The following is a 24598-nucleotide window of genomic DNA, read 5'->3' as shown; positions in this document are numbered from 1 at the left end:
AAGGCCACACACAAGGTTCGCGTCTAACTGTTGGGCTTGTGTTGAAAGTTTGAGCAGTCTCATTAGACACAAGAGGTTGCAGACATCTCTCATCTTACCTCGCCAAATGATCTCCTAACATCTTAAACACAAGGCTGGAAGAATCAGGGAGGGATGGCAGGAAATGAAGGTGTTTTGGGGGAATAAAAAGACGACTTTTTGGAGCGTGGCACCCGGGATCTGATCTGTCTGCTGCCAGCCAGCCGAGTGTTTAAGAGGTATTAGCGGCCCAGCAGGATTCTGACATAGATGGATGTGGGAGGCTGGTCAGGCTCTGCTGCCATGTGGTGAGAACCATTATAAATACAAGGCAGCGTGGAGTCTGGGCGCGGCGGGCACACACACCATGTCTCCATTAGACGGCACCGGGGAAGGGCATCCCAGTGGGGGACAGAGATGACCACTAGGACACACCGTTTCTTAATACTACGCTTAGAGTCACTGGGTTAGCTGTTACACAAGTCTCATGAGCCTATATGCTTGTAATCTCGCTCACTACGGAAAGGGTTGTAAATGTAATCCCATCAAGAGAATCATGCTTAGCAGCGGTTGAAAAACAGTCCCACATTAAAACCTCCAGCGGCACCCTCGAGTACAAACAGTAGTGTAACAAACACATAAAGCCGATTGGAAAAAGAAATGGGAAGTGAAGAAGAGAGGAGGGGGGTTCAGACTCACGTGTAAACTGGGGTGGTAAGTAAGGACGCCATTATCACACAGTGTGACATATTTCTTTTTCCATTCCTTGTTGAGGGATTTGCCACTTCTCTTCAGAAGGATTCCCTGTAAGAGACAAGGCATCACGGTGAGCATATGCTCTTCACAAAGCAGCATGGTGGATAATATGAGCCATTATGGATGTTAAATACTATAAAACAGCATTATTATTGTCATTTCAGATTCGTTATGGCAGTTCTCTGTGTGGCAAGTCATAACGCAAACAAACATTTTAAGTGACAATTATGTAACAGTGTGGAAGTGATTATACATTTAAAACAACATGAACACATAATAGTTATATGTAATTAAATCCCTTAAACTTTCATTCTTCATTATAATTTGCTGGGTGACAGGTTTAATGATATGTTAGTTTTTCCTTTGTGATTATTCGACCTGCAAAGTTGGCCAGGTTCCTCTGGCACTGAGGCCTTTCAGAGGGAGAGACAATCCAATTTGCCAGACCTCCTCCCTGCATTCATACACATAACATGCTGAACTCTGGAAGACCTCTCAATCCGGGGATTAGGGAGTGTGATCTCCCCTCTTCAAAGCCCACTCAGCTCTTATTCTATTCTACTTTATCTTCTGGGGCCTTTTAGGGCATCAGATGGTTTCCTTATCTGCTGAGTAAATCCACTGGTAAACAATGCAGTTCCTCTGCTGGAGGTGGCCAAACGCTGCTGAGTGCAGGGGCCAGGAGGCTCTCTGGGGTTAAATAGTGAGGAGGGGCACGCTTAATTAGGGGATTAAGCCGGGGCAATGTTTGTGCTTTTACAGCCAGGGCCAGTGTGTGTGTGTGTGTGTGTGTGTATGTGAGCCGAAGAGGGGGTTGTATTTTGCTAGCCAGGCCCATCCTGCAGGCTTTAATCCTTATTAACACATCAGGGAGAGCTGACCCTCGGTGACCTGGGCACCAGGCTGTGTGCCGACAATCATCCTAATCCCAAACCTGATTCATCTGAGGGGGGGGGGAGAGTGTATTCTTCTTAATATCTTATGAATACACTTGCCTGTTTAAAGATTCTCACTGGAGATACAAACAATTTACTCCACCAAATTCGCTCTTCTCAATTAAAGTCATTAGGTAACGGAGAATATTGTATTATTTTCTGATGTTCCTAAAATCTTATTTTACCACGGGGAAAAGTTATTAAAGTTATAAAACTAAGACCACATAGAAAAAACAAACCAGCATTGCACAACAGTTGCCTGTGTGTTGCTGACACTTTATAAATTCAACTGAATAAGTCTTGTTTTGCATTGGAATAAAACAAAAAGTCAGTCCTTGTCAGTCCACAATTTTGTCCTTATTGTCCTTATTTGATCTAAAAATATATATATTAATATGTTGTAAATATTCCGTTTAAAAGCAGAAAGCACAGAGCGCATTTAAATGATATATCCTTGGTTCTGATGATTTTTCAGAATGAAATATTGTGTCCCTAAATCGATAACTTGCTGCCTGCCCACAATTCTAAACTTAATCAATAAAATAACTGTAAACACTTTTTAAACGACGCTCTAATCATACAAAGTAAATGATGCAGTCCCAGGGCCTCTGGCGACTCTATAATACATGTTTTACAAGCAAATATGTTGCTCATCTCGTGGCCTTACTGAAGCATTCATAAATCTATACATGCAATCAGTGCGGCGCTACATATATTTATCAGAGCTGTGTAGCAGATCAATAAAGATGCTTAGAAAATAACGTGAACATCTTTACATGTGCAGACTAATTTCTCTGCTGTTTTATGTGAACAGCTGCTGTGGCACATCTTTCATAAAGCACGCCACGTCAGAAGACAAATTATTTGACATAATTTGTCATAATTGTCTGCCGCATTTGGATTGAGCAGTGTGGTGGTTTGGCATCAAATTGCAACATGTTTGGAGCCCTGTGCATTCGTCACACACACACACACACACACACACACACACACACACACACACACACACACACACACACACATTCACCACACACACACACACACACACACCACACACACACACACACCCACACACACCACACATACACACCACACACACACACACAACACCACACACACACACACACACACACACACACACACACACACACACACACACACACACACACAACACACCACACACCACACACACCACACACACACACACACACACACACACACACACACACACACACACACACACCACACACACACCACACACCACACACACACACACACACCACACAAGAGAGATTGAGTGTGTTCAGGCTGTGCGGACATAAGGAAACAGGCCGATCGTCAGACGTGTCTCTGTGGCCACACAATTGTCATATCTACACAGAGGAGATAGTGTCTTTCCCTTCTTTGTCAGACGACCAGGAGAAAAGCTGCATCCTGCCACTGTGGCTGACTGATAGGACAGCCCTTTGTGACAGGGAAAAGTGTGTGTGTGTGTGTGTGTGTGTGTGTGTGTTTGGGGGGGGGTCGGTGATGGGGCAAGAATGCACTCACTGCTGTTGGCGGCTCCTCAGCAGTGAGTGCATTGTTATCCTCACTCACTATTTTTTTATAGATAGGAGGAGCAGAGGGAAGAGATGGGGGGCCGTGTGTAATTTGGCTCGATGGGGTGAGTGGGGGGCAGTGGTAATTAAGCCCACATTGACACTTTGATCTCCTTGATTGTGCATTTGACTGGCCTGGAGATCAGCGAGTCACACGGCTAACCCCCTCCCTCCACATCTGTATAGCCAAAAAAATCCTTTGTAGATAAAAGAGGGGGATGGCTCTTGTCAAAAGTTGCCATGAAACTCAGAGAAACTGGCCCCAGACTTTAGAGAGGACCCCCCCCCCCCCCCCTGTAATGTACTGGAGAAGAATGGGAGAGTTTACAGTAAAGATCGCTCAGAGGGGATTCTTTCTAATGTGTGAAAACCAAACTCTGCTCACCAGCACTCATCAGATTCCCCAGCTTCTGCAGGGAATTACACTAATCTACAATAAAACCAAGAGCTTTACCCAGATAACATGTCAATTAAATGTCTGCAGAATAGCCACTATTAGGTTTTACATTTACAATTGTGTTTTTTTAGGGGGTGATTTTAGTACTGCCTGTTCTCAGTCGCTTAACCAAATTAGTCAACTAACAGTAAAATTGACTTAAACATGTGATTGTTAGTCGACTAAGAAATTCTCAAATGCATTTCTTACCGATTTTAGCCATTGTTCAGGTTGTTGGGCACAAATAAAACCCCAATTTTAACATCTGCTGTGTTAATAAATATGACTGATGTAATCCTACATTTTATAACATTGTGAAGCTTTTATATCTATTTCAAGAACATCTAGGATGTGTGGCAGACAGACGGACCGATAGATATTGTATCTGTTAAACTGGTTTCTCCACAGCATTATTTTCTGATTGAGTGAGGGGGCTTGGAAGTGTCACCCTGCCATTATTTTTACCGCTGGACCAAAGCCTTGGCAATTTTCATCCAAAGGGAATGAGAAGGTCTGGCTCAACATTTTCAAAAAAAGGACATTATCTTGTATCATTTGCAGGTAAAGAGGATAATATAATGATGCTGACCCATTTTCAAAAGCCCTCATATAATCACAAGTGATTACTAATCAATGTGTCAATTACTTCTCCTTCGGTTGTAGACGGACCTTTAGAAAATGATCCTCACTCAGATATGTAATTTACTGCTCAGTACTAAACAGCGGGTCCTTTTAAAAAACGCATGATTACATAAAAAAAATCATAAAGAAAAATATGATAAAAAACACTTACGATGGGAAAAAACTTGTCAAAATAGAAACGGCAGTAGTATCTGTAGTTTTTAAGCACAACTTTTCTGGTTATGAAAGTACCTCAAAAAACAAATAGAAAAAGAAAATTGTGTCTACTGGGATATCTAATCAGATTTTCAGATAATCCTAGCTGTCAAAGTCTATTATATGGATATGCATGAATGAACCTTTATGCAAAAATACTACCCACGCACAATTATGAGCAATAAAAACAATTACATTTCCACTGGGAGCAAATGTTTTTCTATGAAACGGTGCATCCACGATTTGAATCTAAGATTATTATCCAAATTGATCACAGGATTGGAATAATCTCTCCCCAACTGAGTGACTGAGATTCATACATTTACGCATCAGTACATCATAATTTGTTTAAGGTTTTCTGAGGCTTTGTTAAAACATTTTTGTAGACATTGAATACAAAAAAAAAACCTTTATTTTAAGTCATTTGAGAAACACACAATTCAATTTCATAATTTTCCTGCAATTTACTGGGTAAAAATGCATTTATTGTGCCTTTAGAATTTCAAAAGCTACTTTTTTTTTTATTGTGGTATGAGGAGGATTACCACAAATACCAATAACCTTTCTGATGTTATGTCTTAACCTCCAGCCTTCTTTTCTCTTTGATTCAGCTACACTTGTACTTACGTTGAGTTATTTCTGTTATGTTATATTACATCGCCATCTTGTGGTAAAAGCAAGACATGACAAGTACACACTGGTATACTAAATCCACTGTGATTTAAAATCTGTAACATCCACATTTAACAGACAACATCTTATGGCACAACAAGGATCATACTTACCCAGGTCACTATAAGAAATGTAGGGTAGAAATGAGGAAAGTGTCTTACCTGTTTGATAGGTATGGCCCTTCCACTGCCTATGCTGTCTGTTTTACTGTCAACGCTCTTTGATTGTTCACTGGCTTTCCGTGACTGCAAGAAAACAAGAAAATCAGTCAGCAAACTGAAGCAACAGTAAACAGCAAAGCCTTGTGGGGTGTGAGGGGAGTTTTTGGGGCAAAGTTGTGTGTGTGTTGGGGGTGTGTGTGTGGGGGAAAGAGAGAATGGGGGTCAGAAAGAGAAGTGAGGGTTTGTGTTTGGAGCATTGTGAAGAAACTCGACGTTGCAAAATAAAAGTCTCAAAAACAAGCTCGAAATTAACAGACAAGCAGACCAGCGGAACAAACAGCAGTAACACCGACGTGCAAGTTTAAAATAAAATAATAAAGAGACCAAACCAAGACCACAATAGACACATCTCAACACAGAGGAGACCAAGGACGACCACACATTGAGTCATGACTCAGCCCTGAAACCCTTTGGGGATCCTTCCCTCTGTGAGAGACCCCGAGCGGGCCCTTAGCGGACCTGCAGACCCACTGCTGCTATACCAGTGTAGAGCCAGCAGGGACATTAGCATAGTTGCTAATAAGGGCTTTTGTAGCATGATAAATACATTACATTTCACAACAGGTTAAAGGGAGAGAAGGGGGAAAAGGTTATTAAACAGGAGATGAAAATTAGAGTAGCTTCTGTCGACCGTTGACCTACAAAACCTGGTAGGACAAAATCATTTTGCAAATATTACACAACATTAGTGTCAGAAAAGTTAGAACATTTCAAGTTTCTGGGCATGCCTGTGAGAGGAAAAAGTGGTTAGACAGGAAATATAACTTTACATGAAAATAAATTTGAAAAAAAAATTCCCACCCCAAAACAAGTAGAGATGTGACACAGGTAGAGACAGACATGAGTGTGTATGGTCTCACTCAGAACATGAGAAATGTCCAGTCACCAATGGAGAAGAGGTAGAGTCTGAGTTCAAGTAAACCAACTCTGGTGTTTATATTTTTTCCAACATTTTATTTTTTTAATGATGACTTGTTTAGCTTCTATACAGACACCATACAAAGCAAGTCACAAATTCACTTCAAAATATTCAACAGATTGAGCCAAACATTGCAGTTCCCACAAAATATAGGATGAACAATAAAGGCATTATTTCATATACTCCTTATATGTATGTACTTTTTATAGAGTACCATTGTAAATAAAATACAATACAAGATATACAGCAGTCTATATTTTCGTCAATCCGTTCATGATAGAAAAGCGATTATGCAAGAGTTCATAATCTCTGTACCAAACCTAAACTGAGGAAAATAAATACATGAATAAAAGACAATCGAATGTGCAAAAAATAACTTAAAATAAATAAAAGTAAAAACAAATGTTAAGTTTAACTACATTCATACAAGTCGGTGCAACCCAGTGTCATTTGTTGGCAACGTTCAGTATAATATCTCTCTGTAATACCTCAACACCCTCACACTCTACGCTGATTTTTATGAAGGCCTTCATAAAATAACCCCAAACTACTCTAAAATACCTCTATGATAATACATTTATACCACACGTTTCAATTTCATTCAATACTCCCTGGAAAATAAGAAGGAATCAAATAAAACCAAACCAAATGAATGTAGGAAATTCGAAAAAGAAGAACAAAAAAACAACTTGGCATGTCTAGTCCTTGAGTCCTCATTTATGGCGAAAGGCAGTGTGATGTGGTGTAAGGAAAGGTTGTGTCCATTGGGTGGCTCGATAACAGTTCCAAGAGTGACTTGACTGTCCAGCGTGTGTTTGTATGGCATGTCTGAAAGGGAGTGGGGGGGCGGTAGGGGCGGGCAGGGCAGGGCATTTCCAGAAGAGTCCCTAGAGTCAATCTCGCTTTGTGATATTTGACAGTCTACTTTGAGCGCGCTCGAATGAACTCGACTTAAGACGCAAAGTCCAATGGTTTCCGTTTAGTGCAAGTTCTGCGCATTACCCTGAATGCAATAAAACACAGAGGGTAAAGCAGTGTCGAGCTGTAAGTCCTCAATAAATAATCTTCTCTATCGTAATTGGCAAAGCAGGGGACTCTCTTTTTAAACGATCATGCTCTTCTAATTTGCAAGGAGTTGGAAAGCCCTTTATGTTGAAGAAAGGTTGGAAACAGAAGCACGAATCTGCAAATATTGAAAAACAGGGTCAAATGTTTTTTTTTTTTTCTTTGTTTAGTTTTGGTTATGGTTTTAAACGTGGAGATCCAGTAACATGTCAAGTGATTAAAAACATGGAATGGAAAACACCTAATGGCAGACATTAATACATGGATTAAATGAATAGGAATGGATGAGTGGTATGGGATTAAGTATAAAAAATGCCGTAGTATTCATCTAAATTCCTAAACGGTGTGCTTTTCAACACAAAAAGGGACCGACAGCCTGAGACGTCAGGAACAACAGATTACAAAACGGATCGTTTGGAGTTATTGACCATGGAAGCACTAGGAAAAAATATGTGTACTGTGCTGACACCTAGTGGCCGACGACAGTAATGGCAAAACTGGCTTGAAATGATTGCGGTTGGTGAAATTGATTTGTGACGGTGGTGAAAAGAAGAAGTGATAAAAATCTTCTGTCGTAAAGCTTTGAGTTGTTTACTTACGGCAAAAACAACATAATAAAAAAAAAGGTATATATTTTTTTTAAGGGGCTTTTCTAATGAATAAGTACGTCTTAGATCAGATGTGTTGTAGTCAGATTAATGCTGGGCCAAAGACTGATCCCAAAAGTGATTATCTTAACTAACAGTTAACTCAATAAACTGCACATTGAAAGGGGACATTTTAAAAAGTCCCATTGCACAGCGGGATATTTTTTTATCTGATTATAAGTGAACAACATTAATTAACTGCAGTATTTTCTTCTCTAATCTGAGAACAAAATACCTTGTATGTAATGGCTTGAGTAAAGTGAGTTTGATAAAGTGAGTCTGATATTGATCCGTCAAAGCTTGTCTACTGATGACATTAAGGCATATTTTCTTTCTGAATACTTCTCTTTAAACTCCCTACAAATTAACATAAAATGAACTACTTACAAGAAACCATGACAGCTTTCTGAATGGCAGCCTGCTGTCTATCAGCGAGAGCAGAACTTTTATAGAACTTTGTAACACAGATGTCAATATATATATTTTTAAAACAGACAAAGCTAGGAAAGGGACATCCTCGATATTGTTGATGAAATATTTTCTCTTTGTTGTTTTGTAAAATGGCAAAAAAGGTTGGCACGGCAAGTCTTCGTCTCCTTAGCCCATCGCACTCTTCAAGTGTCACTGAAGAAATGTCGCCCTGTTAACTTCCCGTTCCCTCCTCCTCCTCCTCCTCTGCTGCTTCCGCCTCCTCCTCCTCCTCCTCATCATCATCATCATCTCCCTCCCCCTCCCTCCCTCCCTCCTCCCACCCCCGGCTCGCTGCTCCTCAGAAGGTCATGAGCTGAAACTCCCGCTCGGCTTGCCACTCCGGCACCCACACTGGGTAGGTGGCGTGCTTCGGCATCTCCATGACGCGGATGGGGAGAGGCTCATTTCTCTGGTGGACATGGTTAGTCACTACCTAGCAGGGGGGGAAGGGAGACAACAAGGGGGAGCTAGCAAACAGCCTGTACTGCTCGGAGGCCACAAAGCCTGCGGCTCCCAAAGCAGCCGGGGTAACAGGGAGAAGGTAGGAGATATAGAAGGGGGGGGGATAGATATGATAGGATAGGAAGAGAAGGAAGGACAGAAGGAGGTAGAAGGGAGGAGACAGAGGGTCAGAGGGCAAAGGGGTGAGGAGGAAGAAGACAGGTGGAGGAGAAGAGACATTTTAGAGGTGGGGAAGGGTATAGGGGAGGAGTTCAGAAATACATAATCTCATATAGCCGGATCTCCGTCTTATAAATCAAACTAAATTGTGGGGAAACATATTTTAATTGTGGGATAAAAACAGGGATACGTTATAAAAGCTGACTCATGTATTCTAAAAACCCACATTGGCCTTTTTTTGGGAGGTAAAAACAGCCTCTGCAGGACTATTTAATAAAAAGTCATTTTTAAAAAGGAAAAGAGTTCCTGAAGACCTCCCTGAACTCTCGGAGGCAGAGGGCTGGCCATGTGAGATTAGGAGAGTCTTAGCAGCGTAGAAGAGGCTGGAGTAGAAGGGCAGAGAGAGAGGAGGAGAGGGGGGGGGCAGGCTGGGTAGAAGAAGGGGGCCGAGGCTACAAGTAAAAGACAAGCTTACGACAGCTAAGGAAATTAGAGTGGTTAGTGCACACATATGCTATTGGTTAGAGCGAAGGGCAAATACGACAGGACAGGGGGTAGAGAGCAGGCAGACAGGGGGGGGGGGGGGGAGGGGGAGGGGGGCTGGTGGTGAATCTGGGAGGGCGAAATCGGATTTGGGCCAGGTTCGAAGTAAGTTGGGTAGAGATTGGAGTTTTTTTTTTTTTTTATTATTTAGAATCAGGGAGAGGGCTGGGTGAGCATTTCTGTCTGGAGTTGGGGCGCTGATGAGAGGTTGTGGGGGGGTGCGTTATTAGCAGCGTGTTAACAGGGCATTGGCTGGCTCGGACTTTTAGTTTAGCTTGGAGAAGTGGCGGTTTGTTGCTGCTGTCTCCTCCCAAAAGGGAAATCACTGCAAAGAAAGGATCTAGTAAAAAATAAGAGGGGGAGGGGGAGGGAGGTCAAACATTTAGAAAAGTGCAGAGGGCCTAGTTTGTTATGGGTGAGATGAAAGACTTAATCCATGGGCACTTACTACATCCAATTGGAAAAGAAAAAAGGACATGTAAAGAGTTGTTTTCCACAGTGCTTATCTTTAGTATTTGCTTTGAAAAGAAGGGTTTATACTTCTAGAGCATATTTGGGGATCTAATTTAATTTCTATTTCTCCTTTGCTCTTTGTGCTGTGTGAACAAGACGCTTTCTTTGCCTGCATCGGAGGCAGGAGAGGTGGCTTTGATGCATTTGGAGCTACCCGTCTCCCTCTGGTGGACAAAGTGTGCTTGGCAACATGCCTTCTAGTAGTGTGAGTGGGTGTTGCTTTGCATCAGCTGTCGCATACTTACTGTGAAAATGTTGGAGCGGCGCTTCGACTGCTTGCGGATGGGCGTGGGCGTGTTGGAGGAAGCGATGGTCTCTATGCGCATCTCCCGCTGACTTATGCTGGGGGTGGAGGGAACAGAGGAGGAGTAGTCGCTGAACGCACCCCCACCATTGGCCGCCTGGGGAACAAGAGATTAAGAGGAAACGACAGAAACAGAAGAAGGGAGGTAGGACGAGAGGGAAAGATGGAAAGATGGAAAGTCAGAGTATTTATACTGAGGGACATTCTTTTTATTTTCCCACACAGATAAAAGATTATGAGAAGTGTTACACATACAGAAAAGAACAGTGTGCCATCTGTGATGATTTGATTACCTGGTTGATGTGAACAGAGGGGATGGCTGCAGCGGGGACTGAAGAGTGGCTAGGAGAGTTGGGGAGAGATTTGCACGGACCAATAGAGAGCTGCTGCTTTTTCCTCATGGCCACAACCTTCTGGGCAACTGGAGAAGAGAGACACAGGAACACATTGTTCATTAATCTTGTCAAAAGACTCCTGATATACATCTTTTTTATTAAAAGGAATTCGGAGACATTTGGGAGACTTAACAAAAACAAAGAAACAAGATTCAAACATGTTCCTCAGTAGATAGTTACTACATTTCTACTTTCTGAGATTAACCCTACCACACTACTGAGAGATCAAATGACATTGTTAAACAAGAGACATCTGCTGAAAACTACTTAACCAACAGAAACTATCTTCCTGTTTAAATGACTGTGGAAATGAAAAGAAAAAGCACTCAAACTAAATGTGTTTGTCAAGGCTTTAAGCCTCAGTTAATCTCTCTTAATTTTTGTGACCAGCCTTTGTTTATTTCTGTTTTTTATCTTGTTATTTTCTAGTCCCTTGTTTTCCTTTTTGTCCCCCCCCCCCCATGGCCCCACGTCCTATTGTAAAGCAACCAAGGGTTTCTTGATAGGCGCCATATAAATCAAAGTTATTATTATTATTATTACTTGGATCATGACTTTTGTTTTCATGACAAATGCATTCATTCATTTTGTGGTGATTAACCCTTACTGACGATAATCAATAGATGTAGAGAAGGAACTAACTACAACACAAATGTACAAATATGTACTCTCAGTCAATTCAAACGTGATGTTTAGCCAGCATTTAAAAATGTAATTGGCAAAGTGTCATTCTCACCATGAAGAAAGTTAATTCATCAAATGTTCTAAAAGGCAGTAAACATAACAGTTGCTAACTTAATTAGGGGAGAAGACTAAGGGTAGGTATGACGTTATAACGTTTTGCACATATGCAGTGTTGTCAGAACATTTCAATATAGTCTTCTTTGAGTGGTAAAAGAATAGCATTTGTCTCTTGTTTCTTTATAGACAGAACACCAACAGAATATTAAGCGAATGAAGCTCAACAAAGTAAGCAAAGCTAATTCCAGCCAGACGAGGAAGCATATGAGCACATTATCACAAACACCTCGGGCCATTTGTTTTCCAGTCAGGTAATAAGCAACATACTGCAAGGTGGCTCACACACATCTCCTGGGGGGTAAAGTACTTCTACTTCCCAGAAAAGTAATCATATACAATTATGCCTGCAATTTCTTTTGGTGTCATTCACTGATCTTTACAGAGAGCTGTTAGCCAAATGAGACTATAGTCGCCATCTGAACAACCTGGTTTGCCATGCAACTGGTGCAACTTGCATTTAATTCACGGCACACACCAGTGAGGGACTGGGTGGAGCGGGGGAGGGGGGATGTTCGTGACGTGAATTAGTGCCGGGGGAAAAGAGAGATGATTTGATGTTACGCCGACAGCAGGGACTATAACGCCCGGCTGCTTCCTTCAGCATGGCAAATACAGAGAAGGCAAGAGATACAGAGCGACATCGCCAAGCAGCCGAAACTCCTTCATCTCTTTTAATTATTTCAAATTGGGCTTCAGCAAGCAATTACAGCAAGGAGAGAAGACATCAAGTCAAAGACATGCAAAGTGAACGCTGTGTTACATATTCAGATGTTTTGTGTAGGGATGACAGGCTTTGAAAGGAGCTGCAGCCTTAGGGGATAATGTGCCAGAGTTAAAGCAGCCAAGTTTCCAAATGACAGTTTCATGACTTCAATTATGGATTCCGGGAAAAACTCTGAGTTTCGATATACTTTTAAGAGACATTAAGAAAGCATTCCACCATTCATAAACAAATGCATGTTAACTGGTAGCTTAGAGGCCCACATTGAAATCATGATTTTAGCCTCCGTGATAATTGTAGTGTTTGACGATTGTGTTTCATTGCAAAGCTCTGGTGTATTATTATTTTAAGTGAGCCTGTTAATGTTACTGTTCACAAAGTATACTGCCAATCATTGTTGCTGAGCAAACCGCATGTGAGTCAAGCATGCACAGGCATTATTGCATGATGCTAACAATAACTCATGAACAGCAGGAAGTACTTCACAATTAGCGAGGAGTGAAGAACCAATTTAACAACTCACGTTTGAAAGAAGTGACAACATCGTCATCATGTTAAAGCTACCTCTGGTACTTCCTGTTTATTCCATTTTTGTAACTTTTTTGGCACCCCTCTTACCGTCCTGAAAGACGCGCTCCACATTCAGGCCATAGGTGGAGCAGGTCTCGTAATATGTGCAGCGCTTCAGGTCGTTTGACAGCTTTCTGGCTCGCGAGTCATCGATCACTCTGGGGTTGGCAGCACTGATGGCATCTAGGAGGGGAGGAAAACATATTACACAAAGATTTCACTTGAATGATGAGGCTGGTGATACTCAGTTTTTTTATGTTTTAGGCAATGAATTTAACAAAAGAGCGACGGTACTTTTAAAGGTCACCTATTATGCAAAATCCACTTTTTCATGTCTTCTCTACATCAACATGTGTCCCCTCTGTGTAAAGAGCCTCTGAAAGTTTCAGGAAAAAAGATTCTCTCACTTTTTGTCCTGATCCAATTATATATAAAAACCTGTCTGAAAATGAGCGGATCAGATTTTGGCCACTAGATGATGTCATAACGATTTCTTGTGCAACCATTAGCCAATCACCAACCAAGGTAACCCCCCCACCTTATCACCTGAAACCACCCCCCCCCCACACCATTGTGTTCTTTTTAACCAAATATCTCTCAGAGGGGAGTGGCTCCTTATTTTCATCTAAAGTAACAGACAGAGAATCAGCACTTTTGAAACAGGGCTGAAACAGAGGGGATTATGGGATGCTACAATGCATGATCGGTTTGGTATTTCGAGCCAAACACTTCAGAGACATGTTTGTATTGATCTGAGAACTATAATATATTGATGAAAAACAGTATAATAGGGGACCTTTAATTTAAATTAGTAATTCCTTTTCGCGTATGGGCGCTGTCATTTAGAAGTAACATGACTAGAAGAGGAGTAAGTAGTTGTGAGGGAACATTTTCAGCTGCGGATTAATACACATTGGATGGGCTAGTGAGTTACTCCGGCAGCAGGAGGGAGTATGCAGGATTAACTAAAAATAAACTACAGAGCCCATGTTCACTGTAACGAGAAAACATGTCACCCACTGCGACAGCGGGGCTCACTGATGTCTTCTCAGAGTTTTTAAACAACAAAGGAGCACACAGAAATAAGCTACGGTATGTAAAACTTGATAATACGACAAATCAGTGTCAGCTTTGGTCTTGTTGAGGGATTTGTTGACAGTGGTCAAATCGTCTGTTTAAAGACAATGTTAGAGAATGTAGAGCTGCATCATAGAGATAGCGATATCTTGAATAAACATAAATCAGATGTAGGGCAATCACCTTGTGTTCCAACGAGCACCATGGGGACCTCAGCTGTGTTCCTGTAGCTGGATAGGCGCAAGAAGTAATTGTAGACTGTCTGGAAGCTGATCTCATCCTCCAGGCTGAAGACGAACACCACCGCATCCACCCAGGCAGCAAACTGAGGACGGAGCAGAGAGATGTTGAAGGTGAAATATAAGCTGCCTCATGATTGCACAAGAGCATTCACAGATAACAGATATTTATCGTCTGGGAAACATAGCTTTTTGTTATTTGGATGTTTAGCTTCACTGTGCAGAATGACGAGACTCTTCATCATCCATCTGCTGGAAAGGTTATGTTTGTCTATGCTCACTTTCATTAGGAGTTTAAGAAGTGTGCGCACCAACAACATCCCACATCAAAACTAGTGTGGAAGCCAATCATGATGTAATATGCAGAAACTTTAGCAGCAGTATTAACTGGGACTTTTCAAAGTTAAGTTTCTCTCTGCCAGTAAGTGCATTTTATGTGCAGTTTATCATATATTAGCACATTCATAGATCCTAGAAGGAGAGACGTTAATGTAATGGTTTTTAATAATGCAATTTAACTTTTTGGTGGAAAAAACGATTGAGACAGAAATAATTTAATACAAATTACGTCTTGAAAGCACATTTTTAATGAATGTAATTTGTTCTTTAATGGCTCCCTGAAATAGGATATGTGTCTTAGATGCGGAGAGTTTAACTAGTATGTGTTGCCGGAATTCACTCCAGTGAAGTTCCCACATAGAGACAGAAGGGGGCAGTGTAGCAACAGCCATGGTGAGTTCTTGATCATAGGCAAATAAATGCTTTTAGGCGATATAAAAGTGACTGATTAAACACAACCACTGCATTTCATCTATTTTCTGTATTCCCACTGCAATCATAATCTAGGAATGTTTGTATTTGCTCATCTCATATATTCACAATCCATAGTTTATGATCAAACAGGGGAGAGATGTCGCCCTTTAGTGCAGGAAATCAATCCTAATCAGCATGCATTGTGGGAAAGACGCTACAGAACCCAGAGTAGTGCTTGCAGTGACAATCAAGGGATAACTATTCCCCCACAATGCCTTCGTGTCCATCGAGCTTTCACCCCCCCCCATAACGTATGAATGGCAAATCAAGCCTCCAAGCCACAACTCTGCTCAGCCTCCTGTGAGAGTGAACATAATGGATTTAATTAATTATTTTAATTACGCCAATAATTACACAGGCAGTTTAAAACTGAACCAAACACATTTCTATTCCCCTAATCTCACTGAGCATAAGGCAAGTGGACATTTGGAGATGTGCCAGGGTTGTTATCAGTAGCTGCTGATGGGAATGCATGGTCAAATCACACTGAGATTACATGTGACAGTGCTAGTAGTGGAAAGTAAAGTAACAGCATACATTTACTTAAATACTGTACTTAAACAGGCATTCACTGTTTTTGAGCCACTTAAAACAAGAACACACCAATCTTTTGAGTTGATATGGTGAATGTGTTGGCAGATAGTTGCTCATTTACATATTGGGCAGACACAATGTTTACAATCATTTTGTGTTTCATTACTGCACATATCTTATTCCAATTCAATTTCTACGATTTCAATCATATTAATGTAAATACTGCTATATTTTTTGAATGTTATTATAGTTTTCTCTGTGTTTTTAAGTATGCACCACAACACCAAGTCAAATTCCTCGTATGTGTTAATAAACCTGTTTGTGATTCATACATTTATTTAAATACTGTACTTAAACATGGATTCACTATTTTTAAGCCACTTAAAACAAGAACACACTAATCTTTTGAGTTGATATTGTGACAGTTGCTTTTTTACCCATTGGGAAGACACAAACAACATTCAAAGTTGTAATTTGACCTTCAGACAAACTAAAGTGCTATTTACTCTTTATTATTCTCTAGCTATTTTGGTCTGAACTAACTCCTGAAGGAAATATCTGGCTCATAAAACATAAGTGCCTCAGTGTGTTCCCCAGGTAGACGCCACCATTATCTGTCTGCAGTGTGACGCTGTTGAGAAGGTATTGTGCAGTGTCAGAATAACTGCATACATTGCATCAGATTTAGTGAAGACCACTTTTTTTTTTTTAAAAGGTAGCTCCATTAATCTTAATATTTCAAATACGCACAGATCAGGTGCAGAGTTTGACCACAACAAAATGTTTTGACTGGGCCTACCCATTGATCTGTTGCTGCCCCTTAAGTGCTTTTGGAAGAACAGACAGAGTGCTGTCCCGCTGCTCCAAACTGTCCTGCAGAGAACCAATGGTCTCTCTAACAGTTCCTGCCTGCATGACAGTTTCTGTCTGACACATCTTGCAGCTTTGGCCTTAAGAGACTTTTTTTCAGGATTAACACTCTTACTGGTTTTCAAAACATAACATTATATTGATTCTTTAAGCAACTTTAGAAACCTCACACAATCTGCCAGGATATGATTTTTGATTCGATTCAGGGGGCTGCGATCAATAAAAACCACATCATACGCCCATTTCACTAATTCAGTTACCTTTATATCGACTCGCAAAAAGTAAAATATGATGTGACTATTTTAAAAGGTCCCATGTCATGGCCATTTCCACTGATCATAATTCCATTGTTGAGGTCTCCTAGAATAGATTTATATTGTGCAATTTTCCAAAATCACCTTGGTTTCTCATACAGCAAACCCCTTTGTAAACTACGTGTATTCACTGAATTTCACTCTCTGCCTTTAACGGCTCGTTGTAGCTCCAATAGCTCCAGCCCCCACCCTCCCTGTGAGCACAGTGTGCTCTGATTGGTTGGGACGTTGTGAATCGAGCTGAGCTCCGTGGAGGTGTGGTTTCCTTGTTTAGCGATACACAGCCAAACTCACCCTGAGCACACACAAAGTCACAGCCGAAGTAAAAACAATAAGTGTGGCTTGATATCGAGTAAGAAAAAGGTTGATAAACGCTGTGAGAATGGGTCTGCAGAGAGAATTTCGCCGCAATCCCAACTGTCTGTTATCAGCCTGCAGCCCGGGAGGAGAGATCAGCAGAGCTGCCTGCACTGAGTGTGTGTGTGTGTGAGGAAGTCCGTGGATTGGTCAATTTGGACCAATCAGCGGGGGCTTAACGTAACGGCTCCGCGGACGTAACGTAACGGCTCCACGTATTGGTCCATTTGGTTCCGGGTAACGCATGATATCATGAGTTACCCGGAAGAATCAATGGACAGTGACGTATCTCCAACGAGGCGTTTTGGGGAGGTATTTTCTGTGTTAGAGTTTTACTCGCTACATGATGTACTTTGAGGGTTTTGACTCTGCACACCGTTTACATGCATAAAAACCTTCATAACACAAGGGGACGGGTAATAACCGGAAAAGCATGACATGTGACCTTTAAGACTGGGCTCACTTTATTTTAATGAAAAATACTCCATACTTTTAAGCGCATGAAAGTGTGGCACTTAAAACATTTTTTTTAATTAAAAGTATGGAGTATTTTTCATTAAAATAAAGTGAGCCCAGTCTTAAAATTTTACTTTTTGCGAGCAATGGGAATTATTGGTGTTGATGTTTTCACAGGGTATATGCAGGAATCCTGAAGTCAAATGTAATACCTTTTAAGACCTTTTTTAAGACCCTTCCCATACATTTGAAGACCTCATCGCCACGTCGAGTTTTAATCGATTACATTGGCGACACACTTTACCTCACATTGACTATATACAGTATTGATTGTCCTTCCTCCTTATCTTCCAACCATTTGGACGCAAACTTGCATTTCCCCATAACGATGTTGTTTAACAACCGGCGTAAACGGACCTTCGCACGCTATCAAGCAGTGAGCGTGCGATGTCCTGTTCAGATGACGTCAAATCCAACGGGATGCCATCAATAAACTACACACCTACGCAATGATTACATTCAGGCAGACTGTAGAATACAACCTCTTTGGACAATTTATATACTTATAGAAAACTAGCTACAAAATGTAATACCTTGGAAAATGCCGTTCAATACTTTTTAATAGCCTTAATTTTCGCTATCAACTTGTAATACTTTTTAAGACCCCGCGGACACCCTGTTTCACTTTGATTATATTGTATTGTAGATATTGAATTGTGCATCATGGTTAAACCCCTTACCTGCAATTCTGGAGGCCCCCCCTCATCTCTGATCAGAAGTAGGTAGCTCTGTCCATCCACCACTATTTCCTTCTTGAACCGTCCACCTGAGGAAGAGACATTTGTTAATTATTTGTACTGAAAAGGTTTGTTTCAAGGTCATTCTTATAAACATGTTAAGTCTGGCCATAGCTGCTGCAGGATGATATTGTTAATTTTTTAAGATAACTGACCACCAGGGGGTTCCCAAGCAGAAAAAGACTGCAGAACCATGTCACACTCATTAATCATAAAAACAATGAGGACATCCTGGATACCAAATTTAATTTCAAAACACAGTTTGACATGACTCTTAAAGTTTGTAAAGACATGTATGAGACTAAGTGCAACCCTCCATTTAGTCCCCTGAATGTTTTGTCATTAGGATCATATGCCAACAGGAAACCAGGTCTCTCCGGAGCCAATTACGTGGGCGAGAAACGGCCATTTAGCGTGTCTAATGCACAGCTGCTGAAGGAAGAGGTTCAAAGCCACAGCCACAAGTCCTGGAGAGGCCAGACTTTCTCTACAAAAACATTATCACATTCAGTGCATCACTTCTCTGCGTGATCTTCAGAGGGTTAGAACATTGGTTTTCACAGCATTAGCATAACTCATTACACCTTGCAATAAAATGATAAGTCAAGGAGAGTCATTTCAGAAAAGAGACTAAAGGAGAGAAGAGGGGATGGGAGATACAATCAGAGGCGAAACACGTCTTTGCTGACGCGCCTCGGGTCACAGCATGTCCACTAGAGAGAAGTGGGGAGCCAACACTGCTCAGCCTTGAGTTTCTCCCTTTTTAATTTCTTCTCTGATATAAATGCATATTCCTTGCCTCTAGCAAAAGCTGGCTGCAGATAAAGAAGAGATCAGTGGGAGAACTATGCAGTAAATTAGATTTTGCATATCATTTGAATAGTTTGAGATTCCTGCAGAGATTAAAAACATTCAAATGAGAAAGTTGTGAGAATATAGATGTCCCAAGGAGTGAAATGGTGCCTTATGAATACGAAAATATGCTGAAAGCCATTTGACAAAACTGAATAATGCACAAATTTGACAAGGTCTGGGAAGGATTTTTTTTAATGTATCAAACAAATGCTGCAGTGGATGTGACCGCAGAATAAAAGTACACCTGTTACAGATTTTCGAGGAGTTTCATAAGCAGACACGTTGGCTAAGATATTCATATGGTTAGATAATAGACGGAGATCACAGAGATCAGCCTTTCAAGCTCTGTAATTCTTGATTCTCTCTGCATTTCAAGAACTCAAGATCTTACATCACAGAGGAGCTGTAAGGGCCATACAGTACCCGAGCCCTGTCATTTTTAATAGGCGGACAGTATTCCTGTCTCAGCAAGCAATACATATCCACTTGAGCCACACTTCCACCCCATTAAGTCCACTTTAACCCGCTTGGCAAATAAGGGATTCTCCCAGCCTCTGAAGTCCTGCTGCATGCTGGTTGTGTAACAGAGAGATTCACGTACCACCAGCCAGCTTTCTTCTTTTTGTATTCAAGTTACAGAGCTTTTTGGGGGATTCAGACAAAGGACTGAGAAACGATGTGTCTGCATGTCTCTGAATCCCGTTTAAAAAGGGAAAAAAGATGAGGAGGATCTCGTTACACAGTGAGAAAAACTGGATCAGAATAAAACAGAAACCAAAGATTTATCAGAATACAGCTTGGCAGCACGTTCACACGCCACGACAGATTATGGAAAGTCTGTCTGAAATCAGTATCTGTACTGAAAGCATGCGGCTCTGGTGAAAACATGGGTGAAGTAAACATTTCAGTTGTGTAATCATCCAGGATGCAGTTTTCTTTATATAGAGCTGAGCCAATACAATGCATCCAAAGATCCTGTGCTGTGAATAATAAAAAGAGTGAGGCAGGCTACAATACTTCTTTTAACACTTTTCTACATCACGACGAAAAAAGCAATTATGAATCATTTCAATGTGTTGCTCAGCCTTACATAAAAAGAGGCGACTAACAACCTTGCAGACAGCCTACAGAGAGACGGCGAGTTGGTAGGCACGGTTAACACGCAGTAAGCATACTCTGCTTACACGGAGGCTTAGACCTTGACACAGAGCCACAATCCAACGGAGCTCCATCCGGTGTTGCTATGGAAACACACCCCAGTATCTTTTTTTTTTTTTCAGATATCATAGCAAAAGCCCAGGAACAAATGACTAAAGAAACAGCCATCACTGAACCTTCCTTTGCTGGGAAACGCTTCTGCGATGTAAAAACTCAATCTGGAGTGAAGCCATTAACGTGAATACAAAACAAAGAGAGCCTGTATGTTGTATCACAGCAACGCGCTGCAATGGATATCTGAGCCGACATGTTTCCTTGATTACAGCGAAAAATGCTTGTTCTGTTCTTTTAGCATTTCCAACATTGATTTCTCAAGGACTAATTAAGCTATGAGGATTCTTTCTCCCTCGGTGCAGCATAATGCCAGAAACTAATTATGCGCTTCACGTCTCATCCTCCCTATAATTACAGTAAAAAGAAACACTGCAAACCCTTCAGAACTTATCAGTCAACTGGTTGGCTAACATGCTTCTGGATTGGATGAGAGGAGGAGTAACATGTCAGGCCAGAAGGGGGGGGCATTCTCATTATGATTTTGCTGATACATTTAAGAAAATCAGATTTTTAAATCTCAAGAGTCAATTAAAATGGCGAGGGGTCCCTTTCTGGAAATAAACCTTTCCAAGCATGGTAAACTGGCACGCTCTCCATCAGGGCATCCAGGATGCAAACAGCATGATGGTTATAAAACGATGAATTTACAGCCCTTGAGAAATGAGGGGGTTTAGTTTACCTTCTAGTTAGTAAGGAGTAATCTTCACAGCCCTAACTCACAGGAAATGTTATGCTTTGTCGTGAAAAACACAGAAATCTATAAGAATGCATCCAGGCAATTATCAATGTTGGCATCAGGAAGCTTGATTCTAATTATTTATTTATCTTTAATATAAATGTATTAGACGAAGGGTTTCCCACACATAAACTATACTTGGGCGGGCCGCCCAGGTATATTAACGGCCGCCTAAGTATATTTCGCGATATTTTTTTAATAATAATAATTGTTTTTCTTTCTTTTTTTCGTCCACGACGCCATCTGCGATCGATTAACTTGTGGACAATGATCCCTCGCTCTACGCCTCTTGTACCCAGTCCCGGACTGGCCATCGGGAGGACCGGGGGGTTTCCCGATGGCCTGGCCTGTTAAGTGGGCTGCCTCACACAGGGTGACTGGCTGTCTACATGATGTGGCCTGCCGACATGGCCACTGTCATACAGATCATAAATCAAAGCCGTCGATTGGTCTCTGTGTGTCATTCAAGCTCGGGATAACCTCAGCTCAGGTGAGGTAAAGGACTCTTGAGTGTTTAGATAGTTAACTTCGTCTAAGTTCTCAGTGGGTCTCAAACGGTTTGGTCACCATTTATGTAAACACATATTTCCATTTGAGGGGGTAGTGATTAGTAAAATATGCATGAATAAAAAATAAAAAAGTTAACTAGGGGAAAAAAGGTAAGATGCACTTTATGATTATTGAAATGTATACAATTCTGTTTCATATAGGTGTTCCCATAGATCTAGTCTCTTTATACAAAATCACATGGATAGGTTCCTAAATACATTTACCATTTTTGTTAAATAGTAACCCATGTCCATATGTTTATTTTTGGGTAGTCGATTTAAACTATAGGGCTATCAGGGCCTGCCTGTACCTGTTCGCTCTGCCATCGCGTGAAGGGTCTGCTAACAAGCGACCAACAGAAAGGTTGATGTTGATGCACATCACAAAGGCACGTCACACCCCTACCCCCCTCCCCGCCCCGCGACCAGCACCCTCCCAAGTATATTTCAGATCTGTGGGAAACACTGAGACGAATATACTCTCATAAGACATCATGCGTCATGTAAACATCTTTATATTCTCAGCCTAATATTGGTATCTGTCTTTACAATGTAGCAATCATTGCCAAAATGCTTGAACAAAATAAAAAAGGTATTCACCAGCCTGCAGGCTTCTGTATAATTTCACTAATCAAATGCTTTTGAAACACACCAGATTGTGAGTAATCTAACATCAAGGCTTCTCTTGATTTGTGAGAGGCTGACACTGTGGAAAGAAAAGGGTTCAATCTGTCAGCGGGCATGTATTTTATATGACACGTTGTCAGGTGAATGAGGCCATAAGAGCCACACTGAAGGTGTTGCATTAATCTAAAGCAGGGGTGACCAACCAGTCGATCGCGAGATGTGTCTAAAAATAGAACAACAATATTCTGTTATCGTTAATGTCCTATAACATAATCTTCCTGTGCCAGAATAATGCACTTGAACGCATCAAAGTTTTCTGATTGGCCGGCGTGACCCCATGTGTCGGCGCGTGGCTGGTGGGCAGTGCGCTGACGTTGTCCTTGTCAACAGGAGTGACAGTCCGCACACACACAAGACCGCAATTATGGCAGAAGCAAAAAAGCCCAAAATATATAATTTTCACTCCGAGTGGGAGGATGATTATTTTGTATCTATTCCAATTCAAAGTCCATCTGTCTCATCTGCAATGCGAGCGTGGCTTTATTGAAGAAGGGTAATTTAGGAGCGGCATTTCAAAACAGTGCACAAACGCTACGAGACGGAATTCCCTCCTAATTCTGCCCTACGCTCCAAAAGGGGAGGGGCCTGAAAGCACAGCTAAATGCACAGCAGTCCAGGGATGTCCCGATCACCTTTTTTTGCTCCCGATCCCGATCATTTGATTTTGACAATCTGCCGATACCGATTTTTCCCGATCCGATCTTTATGCAATGCATTAAGAGAAAAAAAAGGAAAAAAGCATTCAAGTTGTCCCTTAAGGTTATTTTTTTATTTAAATGACAGTACCCAACTATCCATTCTATCCAACATGGATATAGCTTCTTTTTTTCACAGCAGTTCAGTTGTGCAGCATTGGATCAAAACAAAATAAAGCTTATCAGTGGTCCACCACAAAATAACCATGTAAACAAATTGAGTGCAGATAGTGCAGTAACAAAACAAAAATAACTCTACTGGAAAGAGGTAGCTTGACTAGCTTCACAAGTTCACATTCAGTCACAAATAATAAAATAAAAATGTGGCTTAGTGCAGAATTCTAGCCTTAAGACTAACTAGTCTAGTAATAATGCAATGAACAACAGCAGCTTAACATAATATGAATAAACAAAGTATTATATTTCCATCTTACTGGAGTAACACAATTCAATAGTAATCAGCAGCGAACCACTTCAACACGTGTATTTCGGTGTATTCACGGCATTCATTTTGTTATTCTACAGTATTGTTGTTTTATAGTTATTTGTTAATGTAACCCAATTTGTGTTCTTTGAAATTGAAAAGGATATCGCATTGTGTTTGTTACTTTCGTTGCAGTTGTATATGTCTTAAGTGTCATTTGGCTTGGCTTCCCATTTGTGGAAATGCTTTTATTTTGAAGGAAAGGTTGACAGGAAGTTGTTGTTGCTTTGGAAACAACATGACGGAGATTAACGGAGAAAAGTAATATCGACATATAAAGACGGAGAAAGTAAACGATAAAGTGTATGGTTAAGTGTTAGCACCCCCCGAAGAGGCACAAGCTCTTACGTTGATATTGGAGATTTCAATAAATTCAATTTTTTTTTTAAAACGGAGGAAAAAATGAAAAAACAAACAAAACGAATTTCCGAATAACGAAATTGAAACCCGAATAGTACTCCAACGAACGAATATTCGGGTACAGCCCTAGTGTACTCGCCGTGTTGTTGTTGTTGTTGGTGTTTGTTTCTCAGGTAGCGTATTAGATTGGTCGTGTTGAACGTAGCTCTGTTCTTTCCACCACGCGGAACCTCCGCCTTGCAAACATTGCATCTGGCTGTTACACTGCCTTCGCTTTCAATTTTATAATACTTCCAAACTGCTGACATTTTCTCTGTGCCGACTCCCGAGTCACCAGCTGAACGTAGCCTCTCGTTAGCTTACTGCTACTATTAGACACTGCGCCCACTCTGTTGCCAGCTTTGAGAGAAATAAGCAACCAGTTCTATGAAAACAAGCCCAAGAGAAGCAACACATAC

General features: G+C 41.1%; 1 protein-coding gene across 4 annotated transcripts in view; it reads right to left on the bottom strand.

Annotated features, from left to right (window-relative positions):
• agap3 (ArfGAP with GTPase domain, ankyrin repeat and PH domain 3) overlaps positions 1–24598 on the bottom strand; it is a 132572-nt gene that overhangs the window by 44216 nt on the left and 63758 nt on the right. For all 4 annotated transcript variants that reach the window (XM_034234404.1, XM_034234406.1, XM_034234405.1 and 1 more), the window contains exons 4-10: positions 18447–18532; positions 14307–14448; positions 13095–13229; positions 10853–10980; positions 10501–10656; positions 5417–5500; positions 718–822 (exon numbers count right to left, since the gene is read on the bottom strand). In XM_034234404.1, coding sequence (XP_034090295.1) covers positions 718–822; positions 5417–5500; positions 10501–10656; positions 10853–10980; positions 13095–13229; positions 14307–14448; positions 18447–18532 — 836 coding nt within the window. The remainder of the gene's footprint in view (positions 1–717; positions 823–5416; positions 5501–10500; positions 10657–10852; positions 10981–13094; positions 13230–14306; positions 14449–18446; positions 18533–24598) is intronic.

This window comes from Gymnodraco acuticeps, unplaced genomic scaffold, assembly GCF_902827175.1.
Source record: "Gymnodraco acuticeps unplaced genomic scaffold, fGymAcu1.1, whole genome shotgun sequence".
NCBI lineage: Eukaryota > Metazoa > Chordata > Actinopteri > Perciformes > Bathydraconidae > Gymnodraco > Gymnodraco acuticeps.
This window is presented reverse-complemented; position numbering and strand designations above follow the sequence as displayed.